The sequence below is a fragment of the Aphelocoma coerulescens genome, chromosome 1A, assembly GCF_041296385.1.
Source record: "Aphelocoma coerulescens isolate FSJ_1873_10779 chromosome 1A, UR_Acoe_1.0, whole genome shotgun sequence".
NCBI lineage: Eukaryota > Metazoa > Chordata > Aves > Passeriformes > Corvidae > Aphelocoma > Aphelocoma coerulescens.
In genome coordinates this window covers 50,366,746-50,380,363 of record NC_091014.1, presented here as the reverse complement: position 1 = coordinate 50,380,363, position 13,618 = coordinate 50,366,746, and the positions used below count along the sequence as shown (strand labels likewise).

The following is a 13,618-nucleotide window of genomic DNA, read 5'->3' as shown; positions in this document are numbered from 1 at the left end:
CTTCCCTAACATTAATGTGGGAAACAGTGTTGCCAGCTCTGGGAATTAGAAATTTTCCTGATCTGCACATGATGTGCAAAGGCTAGTCTCAAGGTGATGTCCCAGCTTGATAGTATCATACTTGGGATGCATTCTGTGCTTTGTAGGACTTCACACAAATGTCTCCATTTGTAAGCACTGCCTCAACAACAACCCTGCCAAGCTAGCCTAGCTAGCTGTTTCTTCCTACAGTTCCAGAAATTTTCTGTGTAGAGAAGGTAACAAGTTCAATTGCCCCTGTGATTTCTTCTCTGATGAAATGTTCAGCAAAGGTGACAGTGACAATGAGAAAGGCACAGCTGAGCCAGGCTGCTTAGTCACTTAATGTTCCTTATGCAACAGTTGGGCTCTAAATGACAACTGTTTTCCATCATGACCAATTTATGTCACAGTTTAGCAAGCCATCTAAAGGACAAATAGTTGGGAATCAGCATGAGTGACTCCTCTCAAAGACACTTGGACACAGGACCCATCAGCAACCTTATTTGGCAAGGAGAAAGAGTCTCCTCAGTAGAAGGCAGAAAATTATTTGCAAAAGAGGTGTGTTCCAAGGTTGAGCATAGCCATCTTAAACCAATCAAAACTGAAGTATATCTAAGTTAATTGAATGGGCAAAATTACTTGGAAAACACCAAATGATAATCCATCTGGTTTCATATTTTTACATTCATTACAAAAGTGATTGAAAAAATCCCAGTGGAGGTGTAAAAGGAAAGTGTGTGTGAATGTGAAGGATTATCTCTGGATTCCCTGTATAGTGTTGAGGGGAAGAAGGGCCACTTCCCTTTTCCTTAACAGGGAACCACTTACCTGGTTAAAGCTGTATTAGTAACTGCACTGCGAGAGTCAATGCTGAAAAATTTTGAGAACTGTGCTAACCTGAAGTTTGGTGAGCATATATCTCCTGTGCTTGTAGGTGTAATTAAAAAAAAATATTCTTATCTAAATGGTCAAAAATGTGAAGTTCTTCTAACTTGCTGGAAGCCCATGCTATGCCAACAATAAAAATATCTTCAATGAAAATAATTCTTGTCTTGTTTCAAGGGCTGTTATGGGGAAAATAATTTGTAGTGCATGCAATTTAGAGCAAGGCTACTCTCTCTGGCACTTTGAGTTAGATCTACCACTGCTCTAAGGAGACTACTGACTGAGTTTGCATAGGGTAAAATGCTGCCTCCCTTCAAGAAAAAAAACATAAGGAAAATACACAAAATATCGGAGTTGTGGTACCAATTCTGAGCAGAGACTGCAGTTCTGAGTACGTGTCCTCAAGGGCTGAGTCAGGGTGTCCATTCACCTGACGTAGCAGAGCACAGTTCATCTCAATAACGCTCTTGCCTTTCTTGATCTAGATTGCTTTGGGCAATTTTGAAGCCATCAGTTTCTTACTGTCCTCTGCCCTGTTGCTGGGTCAGCTCAGCTACCTGGCTCTCCACAGCTCCTGAGGCTGTACACATCTATCATTTTCTTCTCTCCTGGAAAAGCCGTAGTAAATTCCGTGACAGCCTGTTGATTCCAGACCAGCACTGTGTTTTCAAGACCAGCACTACCACGCCTGTTGTCATGTGAATAACAGCTTCACTGAAATTAGAGGGTGGGGGCGTTTCTGCAGAAATACATGCAGCTCTCTGTTAGGAGAGATTTTGCTGTTCCTTTTAGTTTTGCACTTTGTAAAGGGGATAAATGCAACATTTTAGTCAAGGAACATTGGTTTCTCCATTTCAGCTGCACTAAGAATATGAACCCTCTTTCCTTATCTCCTCAACACACTGAGAAACTAGGTAGTATTAACATCATTAAGCACTCTAGGCATCTTATTTAGGTTCTCTGTGAAGTTTACAAAGAACAACTGCTTCTTTTTCTGCAACTTTCCCCATCACTCTGGACTGTCTACACAGGGAAGGCTACCAGTGAGCTATTCAGTCAACTGAAGGTGGTGCCTAAATGTGACAGTGTCACTATTCTGGAATGTGTAACTACATACAGTGTTACAGGTGTAGCCTTGAAGGAAGGGATTAGCTATCTGTGAGATTTAGTGAAGAGTGAACCAGTGTAGGACTTGACAGAAACTCAAGTGATTTGCTATGTAAATTTTCAACCTGCAGAAAACATGCTAAAGCTTATTTCACTTTCAAGCAGTCATATCCAGTATTTACCTACTCTACTAGCAGAGATAATGATATTTTGTTCTTTTTCAACTGGTAAATAAATAAAAGTTCTCAAACCATAAAAAATATTCCAGATGCAGAAACGATGAGTCTGCTGCATTTATCTGCAAATGCTTGATAAGGCTCTGGCTTCCCGGATATGGGGTTCATTCGTTCTTTCTTGGAGTATTTGGCTTCAAACTGCGGACGTATTTCCTCCTAAAGAGCAGACAGATAATGTTCACATAGAGCACAGCTAGGAAAAACTCTGTAGGAAACTTCAGATCTTTTATCAGATCACTGTTTTGGGGAATTACATCTTTGAATTCAGCAGCTGGCACAGCTGCTATAAAAGCTGAGCTGGGAAATCAGGTCTCCTTCATGAGAACTAGAATAAATCACTGTACCCATAAAAGTAAGTACTGAAAGTATTAAGTAAAATCCCCAATTAGCTATTCCTCTAAATAATGCTCTTTCAAAACTATGTGGCCGCAAGACAAATCATTTTAAGGTTGATACCCCAGAATTTTTCAGTCTGACGTGATCCTATTGATAGTGTAATTGTACAACTAAGCAAAACAAATCCCAACAACCAAACCTCGTTTTTCCAAACCTAATTGCTGTTCCTTAGACATTTGGTTACATTTCCATTACCAGCAAAAGCTTCTCAGCATTTGAAGAAGGATCCATGCCACCTAATTCTGCTCAATTACTTCTTAACTTGGCAGGAACATAATCATGTTAGCAGGAACAACTTTCAGCAGCAGCAATGTCAAATCCTTCCTTGCCATTAAAAACCCCCATGTGAAATGAAACCTGGGGATTACTTGGGTAGAGGTTTGGTTATATCTGTTTACAGCATTGTCAGAAGACAGGGTTCGCCCTTGGTGCAGTAGCACCTGCAGCAGTGCTACCCCGCTGCCCTAACACGTGGCAGTTCACCAAGAGCCATGTGTCCTGTGCCACCTCACTCCAGTCTGGCATCCAGGACACTGTGAGAGGTGAGAGGAAGCACCAGGCTGGGAGGATGGACTCTCACAAAGGCTGGCAGACATTAGAGCAATGTTTGTAGTGCTCTGCTGTATACTGGAGAGCTGCTCCATGGTGCAGCTGGCTACAAGAGAGCAGATGAGAACCAGCTTACAAATTTCGGTCACTTCCAACCCTTCAACCGCATGTGACTGAACTCTGACTGACTAAAGTTGTAAAAGCCCAGACCTTAAATGACTGCATTGAAGTAGGTGAATGTCAACTGCTCACACAAATCTTTAGAATGTGAATAAAAGTGAGATATCCTAAAAGTCTACATCCTTTTTAAAAAATTCCCCTGAAGAGGAGGGGGAAAAACGTTGTGTCTTATTCTCCTTCTTCCAAGTTTTGAAGATGCTTTCTCAACACAGTTAATTTCCGAATTCATGCAGCAGCCTGGTAACAAGTTATAAAAACAAATAAAGAGGCATGTATGCCTAGCTGCAATGTAGCTAATTATGTGCTTGAGGGAAGCTGTACACAAAGGCTAAGCATGTTTCTGTGGAGGCAGGGTTAATACCTTGTTCTCATTCTGTTTTGCTTGAGCTGTTCCTGCCCTATCAGGGCTGAAGGAGGCTGAGCAGACAGTAATCTGGCAAAAGGAACAATGTAGGTAGAGCATTCCTGTGTGCCCAGGGGCATGAAAAAGGACAGAGTGTGATAGCAGTCAATCAGGCTTCTTGAGAATTGCACACTGTAGATTGTGCAACGGCTCTGCCAGCTGGCTTCTCATCAGCAAGGAACCTTTACTTCTCTGCACCTCTCTCTGAGCCAAGTTTTGATTATCTTTTACAATCTGCAGTGTAGGGAAGTTCTTATCATATCCACATGTCCTACAATCTCCAGTTGATGCAAATAATGCAAATGCTATTTTTACAGATATTCTCCAAAAAAATCTGAAACTCTGGCATGAAACTTCGTATCTGTTTAATGATAATCAGCAATGCTTGGGCAAGTAAACAGTACTGTGTCTGGCTGAGGTTAACGATACAAAGAAGGTGACACTGAAGAAAAAGAAAAAATGTGCTACAAATAGCAACAGAAGCCTGATTTCATCTGGGAGTGCCAGGAACTGTGTGCATTTGGTTTCTTGTGGTGTGCCCACCCAAGACCCAGTTGCTGTCCATGTCTCCCATTTTGCACCTGGTTTACAAGAACAGGAAACCCAGATACGTAGGGTTGAAAGAGCCAGAACACATTCAGTTCATGTCCCCAGACTGAGGGGCCTGAACATTGCAGGGGTTACTGTATGCCTTTCTTGGATGAGAATCTAAAGTGGTGAGGAATTCACAAGGTTGCATATCTGAATGAGTGCAATTCTCCTTTCCATCATCTTCATTGTTTCATTTATTTGTCTCTTCATTTGGAACAGGAAGGTGATAACAAAGTGATAGGAAGTCTTATAAATGTTTTGTTGTTTTTTTTTTTTTTCAGTGTACTGTTGGTAGGAATTCATGAATTTCCCTCTGTAGCAAAACCTTATTTTTCAATTTGACAATGAAAATTAAAGCAAGCAAAGGCTAGACACATAATGTTAATAAAAGTAACAATCTTCATTATCAAAAGCTTGAGATTTAAAATGGTAATTAGAACTCTTTAATCGATTGCTTTGAAATAACTAATAAAAGCAATCAGCTGATTTTTTCTAGTGATAACTGAATGGGAAGCGGAGAGGAAATTTAATTAGCAGTGATTTTATTAGAAAGTAGCACTTTTAGGAGAAAAAATTTCATCTTATGGTGACCAAATTCTCATTGACTTCTCACTGATGTACAACTTCACAATCAAACTCCACAGGATGAGTCTTTTTCAACCTACATAAAACAGACTGTTCTCCTTCCTTCCCACTTCTCACACATGGATAATTCCAACTTTTTCATAAGAGAAATTATATTGATTTCTGGAGTATCAAATATGGATTAATGTGCATTGCCTTACACCAGATATTTTTGCTCTAGAAGAGCTACTCTAAATTTCTTTATGAAATTTCTCCTTTTTTTTTCCAAGAGTTATCTAATCCTTCAACAGGTAAATTATTGAGATTCTTCCTAGTCCAAGAATATTGTTCTCTATATTCCAGATGTAGAAAAAGGATTTGTAGATTGAAAATTTCAATCTTGATCACAATTATAGCACCCCCAGAAGTAAGTCTCCATGCAAAGCCTGTGGTTTGCAGGTGAAGATAATGGAAAAGTGAAGAGGTGGGCTTTGAACCACAGAGCAGGGAAATGATCTCAACACTTCTTCATCTGGAACACTTGCTTCCAACCTCTGACTTTCTCAGGGCAAAAGTGCAGTTCCAATGGAAAAGTGCAGCATTAGATGCTCAAGCAGAAGAAGCAGTGGCCCATTGAGCTGACCCTGAAGCAGGGACATGCTTGAGCTGTACAGTAGGTGTGGGGAATGGTGGCTGTAGCATCTTCAGAGAAGATTCCTCTGGGAGCCAGTCAGCTCCTACTCTTTGGATCCCACTGAATGGTGAACAAAGGAGGAACTGATGCCTCAAATGCCAATGAGATACTGATGTTCTACTGACTGGCCACACAAATCTTTGAGAAGCAGCCCGCTGAGTTCCTATGAGTTCCTACGAGCATCTTTAACCTCTTATTTGAGAAAGGTACAACATACTTCAGAAAAAACTTCTACCTCCTGCTGTAGAGACTTATGAGACTCCCTCTAGAACTGTAAGGAGGTGCACTGAACAGCTCTGATAGCTCTAGAGCAGGTACAATCACCACTACACCTGACAGAAGTCTTGTTGACAGAGCTTACTGGAAAAACCCTTGTGTGAGAATAAAAGACCAGCTGATATCAACAGGGAGCAGGTATCCTCTGAAAATTACTAACATGCAAATATCATCCTGCAGGCCAAACTGAAATAATCTGTCAGAGGAATATAAACATATCTTACAAAAAAAAAAAAAGCAAAGTGTCACTTAAGGACAACCTTACCCAGGAAATTCAATATTTGTAAATGAACTGATCATAGAAGATTCAGGTGGATGGCTTTATAAACCAGCAAAATCCCAAATCCAGGTAGGTTAAGTGGTGAAAGATGAAGATCTATAACATCCCCAACTATAAACATCTGCAAGACCAGGCTTCCTGGGAAAAACATAAAGAGGGTCTCATACTGTACTTTTGTATTTTGTTAAAGGCTCCTTCTCTTTCCAGGGACATAGAGGGAGCTGTAATTGTCACTTGGAAATTGCAATTTGGGGAAGCTCTCTTCTGCCTTAGCTGCCAGCAGTGGCAGCAGTGGCTTTTTTGCAACTAGCCATGAGAAGACATGACCCCTGCAGGTCAATCCTGACCACTATGTGAACCTCAGGCAGGGCTATCTCAGTCCCTCTGTGACTTGCCAGCATTGGCAAGAGCAGGCTGCTAATCTCAGAACAGCTGAATCAGTATTAGAGTATTTCCTATATATATGATGGTAGTCCTGAGGTGTGAGCAAGAACGGACTGCATGTGTACACAGGTAACAATGCTCCTGTTGTTATAAAGAAATCAATTTCCAGTTGTGTAAGTTATTCATGTTACGTTCTTGGGTTATTTTCTCAGCAATTAAGCATTTAAAAGAAAATCCTACCAGCAATTGCACCATTTCATGGCCTCATTGAACTGTTTTGCCTCATACAGACAGAAATCCCATAACTCAGAAGTCTGTTTCTCTGCTGGCAAGATTTATAAAAAAGAAAATCTTCCACCAAAGGAGCAATGTAGAAGATCTACTGCATTGAGACCAGTGCAGCAGCCTCTTACCATCTCTCCAGGAGCTGCTGTCCAAGAGCTTCTGTAGACTAAGGAGAGCAGATTTGTAGACACCTGTATGTCCAAATCCCACTTGAGGAGCACTTTTACTGCAACACTCACTGAATCTTGCTTTTCTCCTGCATAATAAAACCTTCTAGTTCTATGTAGACCTCAGTTCTCAGTCCCAAGAGCATATGATTTCTTTCCAGTGACCACCAGAGGAAAAGGTTAAGGCTGTTTTCTGCAGTTTAGTTTCTTCCCTAAGGGGTTTTCCTCTACCAACATAGAATGAATTAAGTCCTCTCTCCCTCTCTCTTTATCTCTCTCTCTCCACAGCACTTAGATAACCAGTACCTGAATGTTCAGAAGCTGGTACAAGCCTCAAAAGGCTTTCTCTTCATCAATACTCTCAGTGACAAACTAAAAGAATAGATACAAAGCTCATTTGCCAAAATTCATGGTATCCTGAGCTGTCAAAAATTTCCAGCTTCCAAAATAAAAATGCATTTCTCCCATAGTGCATTTTCCCCCCAAAATGTCTCAAATTAATTTAGATTACCAAAAGTGTGAAAAAAGAGAACAGTTTAGCCTGGAGAAAGTTTCTTTATATTCCAGAGGAAACATCTGAGAAGAAAAATCCTTATTTCATAGTTTATAAAGATTTAAAGAATGAACTGAAAATAAATGCAAAATGAAACCATACATTTTCAACCAAATAATTTTGTATTAAAGATGAAGGAGTACATGTTTTTATACAAACCTCTTCTTCTTCCCAGTCTATCAAGTCCCAATCATAAGCAATTACTGCTCGCCTTCTCTTCCAAAACTCCAGAAAAACAGTAGCTAGAGCAAGTAGAAAAAAGATTGAAAATTGTTTTTAAGTCAAGAAAATGTTAATGACTATCACAGAACTGTTGAATGAAGCTGTTACATTATTTTCATTTCTTTGCATAAATAGGTTCCTTTGAACAGTAAATCATGCTGATGATCTAAACTGCTTTCAAAAAGCATTGCTTTCTAAGGATTAGCTTGCTTGCTTCAAGTGTGATTGAGGCTTTAGAGATTTCATTTGGTGCTAAATGAGAATGTTTAATTTATAACCAACCAAGTGAGGGCTCTCAAAGAATATAATTGTTCCTATGAATCGTCACTGCTAAATAAAGCAAATTTCTGATGAAGCTAAAGGTTACTTGGGGCTGTTGTATATTAAGTAGTAACTTTCTTTCTTTGAAGACCATTTACATTACACAGAAACCAGAAGCCACAGGAAGTACAGTCCAGTGTGTATGAAAATCTGTAGAGTACTAGTGGGGAAATGGGAACTGCTGGTTTACACCTTTTTAATCCAACCCCTTTTTTTTACACTATGAGAGTTTGTATATGTGGTGTGGCATTTATATCTGATAATAAACATTTTGTAGTACAGCCCTTATTGATTGAGTTCAAGATAGATTAACAGGCCTGCACATGACTGCTATGGAAAGATGACTGGGAATAAAATTAGAGAAAGCTGGAACGTTATATTTGCATTCTAACAGAAGTTAGAACAGGATGGACACTACAGGGTAAAATACAGTTGCTGCTCCCTGGATGGAATGTGGTTGGCATGCCCGAAACCTATTCCACCATGACTCCCCATATACCCAATCTGCAAATTTAAGCACCTGCTAAGGGGAATGGAATGGAGGGTGGAGCAGAAAGGAGACTCAGAGGTCAGGCTCTGATGTAACCCTTGCAGGGAGGGGAACTTGATGTTACTTTGCAGCTGATAAAACTGCATAGCATCTGTCAGCCAGGGGAGACAGGAGAAAATGTCTTGTTGCTGAGCCAGCAACTGTGGTGAAATCATTCTCCTTGGATGAACTTGGTTCATTAAAACCTAACTGTTATATTAACACACGCCTCCATCCCAAAGTTACCCGCCTTCAAGGTACGACCACCCCTCACTCATGCATGGGCATGCACTCCATATTTTATTGACTATATCCTTAAGAGAGAAGTGAGAGAATTTTACACCTATCAATAACAAAGGTATGTATCATTAGGGTCACTCAAGCTCCACCTAAATGTAAACAAATAGTATAAAAGTAAGCTAAGAATGGCGAAAAGTTAGAGAAGACTCCATCATAACTTCTGGGATCAGGGGACAGGCTGAACCTGTCGCCTCCCCCAAAGGAATGTCTATTGGGTAAGAACTGTATGCTGTGCTTGCTGAATGATCATCTAGAGCTAGGTTTGATTGATGATTACAGCTTGTCTAGATACTGCTTTGAACACATTTTTGCAGTCAGATACTATCACTGTCAATCTCTGAACTCTAACCTGTCACAGTTTTCTACTCTCAGCGTGTATACTAATAAAGAGCACTATCCCCTAAACTGTTGGTGTGAGTCCTTCAAGGGCGCTGGCAGTTGCCAGCAGAGGGCAACACACTTGAATAAAAGCGTGAAGACCCGGGAGGGGATCTCCGTTCTGTTGTCGGTTTGTGTCCCTGAACAAGTCAGTCAAACCATCCTCTAATCCAGTGGGCAGCTCAGTGGAGAGTCACCCCAACAGGACAGAGTGATCAGATGCAAAGGTATTGGCTTTTCTGCAGTGCTGACAGACCAATCGAATATAAAGGATTTGAGGAAATTCCCCCTTTGACATGACAATTGTGCTTCCATTTTGTGATGGAAAGAACAATCAAGGAAACAGTAATAACATAATATGCTCATAATTGGAAGATTAATACTCAGCCTGTTTATAGTTACAGGGGTTTTAAAAATTTATTTTGTGTAAAGGATGTAGAAACTACCTAAAGCTAACAGAAATCAATGGAGAGGCTTCCTCTCCCACTGTGAAATTTGGCTCTTTCCTTTATTGCTCACTGAAAAGCAGCAGATTGATAACCAGAGAACATAAACCTCTTTGTTCATGAGCTAGCACAGTATCAGCTGTAACAGTGTCACAGTAGTCTGGCAATATGCTCCACATCCAGTCATAAAAGCACCTCCTTAATGATCTGTTTGCCCTACTGCAGCATATTGATAAAAATGGGACATGATACTGAGTACTGGCATCAGTTTGGCAAAAGTTGATTTTTAGACAGTAAGAATTATGTTTTATTTTACTAACCAGTGCAGCCTAGGTATATTTAGGAAATGAACACTACAAGCAGACAAGGTAAGGTATCAAAAGCATGTGTAAGGAAGCAAATATTTGGTTTGATGGCATTTTCATATATCATGTAATTCTTTTTCTGAAAGCTGGAATTATGTTATACCAAGTAACAACCACTTTGATTTTAGTCTAATAAAGAGCCATGAGAATAATGTTTCTATAAATGTTTATAATAACTGCAGTATGATTTGTTGTGATCAGCAAAACTAGTTAAGTGCTAATGAGGCTCCGCTGCTGCTGAACCACCACAAGGTTCATTCCTTGATTTTTTTTTTTTTTCTGGTAGAACTGCTTCTGTCCTATCAGCTCATATTGAATTATTTTGTACAGGCTTAACAAGTAGTCCTGCACTTTTTGGAAACCTAGGAGAAAGAAGCCTGATTCCATTCCAAAAAGCTGCTGGCAGCAGAACTCCAGTAGGTGTTTTGAGTCCCAGGCACAAACCTCTCAGATACATCTTTGTTGAACAATACTTATTTTCTTTCTTGTTTTTCCCACACCTGGAGTGAGGAATTTATACATATTATGTTTAGCATATTTAGCACCTGTCAGAGTAAGCATGTGCAGTTCCTGAAGCTCCTTTAGAAAGTTATTTTCTAATTGTTAAGTAGCAAATGTGATGTTCTGTACAGTGCTGTTTTAGCTTTCACTGTGTTACACTTTCCTCCCTCTATTCAGGTCAGTACAAAGTTTTCCCTTGCTAGATATTTTAAAATGTGCTATAAATAACCATCTTTGATTGATTCACTGTACTACTGATGTCTTCTAAAAATACTGCATTTTCAAATTTCTCTGCTTATTTTCTAATTGTAATTTTAACTACTAATACTCTATACAAACTTCAGCATTCTTTTCTGACTTTGAAATTCAGTAGGACACAGTTGTATTTTCCCATTTGTGTGCTTAAACCAGATACCGAGTTTTCTCCAAAATTCCTGCTTGGAATTTTGAATTTCTCATTGGCCTTAGCTCCCAGGTCTTTTACTACCTTTTTCTGTACTATGTTTGTACTACTTCAGAGCTCAACCTTGCAGCTGAGTCCTCAATATCCACTTGTACAAACAGCTGTCTTAACATCATTTCCTCAGATGCTTTTGTAACAAGTTGTGATCTTATCTCATAATGCAAATGGCCTCTTGTAGCAAATAGCTTTATCCTGACCTTCTTTCAGAAATCCTCTCTCTACTGTATTTCAGAGCACCATTTAATATATCCATCCTGACTCCTAGAATATATTCTATAAACCAGGAGTATTGCTGAAGAACATCCTTAAATTCTATCTCCTCAGAGAGCAGATGAATGTGAATGTTTTATGCTAGAGGCAAGATTTGTAGGAAAGTAATATCTTTTATTAGACTAAAAGATACATACAAAAAAAATTGTTTTATGTTGTCATTTCTTACTGCTTGAAAAAAGTGTTAAACTCTTCATGCCAGGCCTCTTTTTCTCCTCCCAATTTTGCCTTTCAGTAAGTGTTCTAAAGCTACTTCCTTTATCAAAGGAAACATTCTACACAGGAAGAAATTTCAAAAAGGATTTTTCTTGCATCCCTTAGTCCCCCAAAGATGTGCACAGAGAGAAGCTACCACCAGCCTACCCTGTCTCCAGCAATGCTTTAGAAATGATAAATAGCTGGACTTTCCTATTGAAAAGTTACAGAATTTTGCTATAGACCTTCAGGAAACATCTAGACAGTAACATCTTTGCAATAGGTTTCCCCAGTACCTCAATTTGAAAAGCAAAATCTACAATTCCATCTGGCTTTATTGAAACATGGTGACAGTCAATTGAGTGTCAAATTTACCTAGATTTTTCTAATCAGAATTACTTTTTTCCTTCACTTTGAATGTCTACATTTAGTTTGAATTGAGATCTTTCTCTCATTTTCTGTCTTTGGTAAGAATCTCATTTAGGCAGTAAAAAGAGAGGAACTTTTCTTAGGTACGGGAGCTACTTTATCACAGAGCCCAACATTTCTCAAGGCATACATAAAGAACAAAGTGTAGGTGTTTCCCCCGAGCACAGAAACACAAAATATGATATTCTTTCCCTATTTTTGAAAGTTTTGAACATCTGGAAAATGTCATCAAGACTAGAGATTCTTAAAAGAAAAAATTATTTTCCAGCTTCTGAGATGATCACATCTCAGTGAGCACAAATGACAATCTGTTCACCAATGAAAAAATCTTTAAAACTGTTAGTGATTACAGGGATTTACTTCTTCCTATAAACCACAGAGATTTATAGCTTCAATCAGTTTGAAAGGGTATTTCCTTTCAACAAAACCTTCAATACCGAAAACCTTATACAAACTACTAATGAATTCCTGAAGTGCACTGAAGGGAGGCTACCTTTTGTCTTTTGATACATCAGTTAAAAATGCAAGTTGCTTTAAGTCATGTGGCTGTCAGATATACTTTGGTAAGTACCATACTTTTTTCTATTGCATCAATTACTTTTACTTCTTTGCTTACATCAGGCAGAAACTAAATAAGTAAGGTGGAGGGTCAATATATTTTTTGAAGAAAAGTGTATTTCTATTCCAATATCTTCTGGTGCACTTAACAATTCCAACCTTTGATGGGTCTCACTCATGCCACAATGAAGCATTATACAAGATGGGTCCCTGAGCTTCAGAGCCCTACAGTCAGGCTCATTGCTGCTCCACAAATCAAGCAGCCCCTGCTGGTATTTGTCATGGTAATTCCTCTCTGCCACAGCAGTTTGCTCATCACTTGGAGATGCATTTTATTTATATTTAAAATGGGAGCAAACCTCTTAATTCATCAACTAAAGAGGTCTTTAGAGTAAAAGGAGGAAAGCACCATACAGATCACCGCTTCATGGAAAGACCAATCTAACCACACCTGGTTTTGAACCTCCCAAGCAAATGGCTGAGGCTTCTCTCTCAAGATGGGAGCTTACTAATGGATCTAAAGACAGTGAAGAAAATACTTTGGATAATAATAAAACAGTGTGTAAACTCTGGCTAAAGAGGTAGCACAGTTCTATCTGCCTTTATTTTTTCTTTTTTTCTCTTTTTATGAAAGCACTGCCATAATTATTTAATATGTTAGTGTCTGTCAAACTGGATCATCTGGAAGGCTGAACTTTTCACAGCCAATATTTTATGTGCTTGCCAGTTGTTTCATGCTGGCAGCAAAAGCATTTCCACAACCAAACTACTCTCATTGATTCTTCTCTTCCTCTATGATTTACTGTGATGATGGCAAGGCCTGCAGCTGCCAATAGGCCTGTTGCAGACTGAAAACCCATTTAACACAGGCAGTAAGCCAACTCCTAAATACAGTACCAGAAAATCCCTGGAAAGTGTGACTTCCCTTATTCGAATGTTGCTTTAGCCCTATCTCCATGTAAAACGTCTCCATAATCTCACTGTTTCCTCTGCAAAGTCGTCTTTAAGGAAGTATGGTTTGTGCAGAGCCATAGGATTGCCCCATTCCCCCAACCATACCCTACACTCAC

At 39.3% G+C, this 13,618-nt stretch overlaps 1 protein-coding gene across 1 annotated transcript in view; it reads right to left on the bottom strand.

The window, feature by feature from the left end:
- ANO4 (anoctamin 4) overlaps positions 1 to 13,618 on the bottom strand; it is a 203,454-nt gene that overhangs the window by 24,491 nt on the left and 165,345 nt on the right. The window contains exons 17-18 of the mRNA XM_069003919.1: positions 7,731 to 7,813; positions 2,265 to 2,405 (exon numbers count right to left, since the gene is read on the bottom strand). Coding sequence (XP_068860020.1) covers positions 2,265 to 2,405; positions 7,731 to 7,813 — 224 coding nt within the window. The remainder of the gene's footprint in view (positions 1 to 2,264; positions 2,406 to 7,730; positions 7,814 to 13,618) is intronic.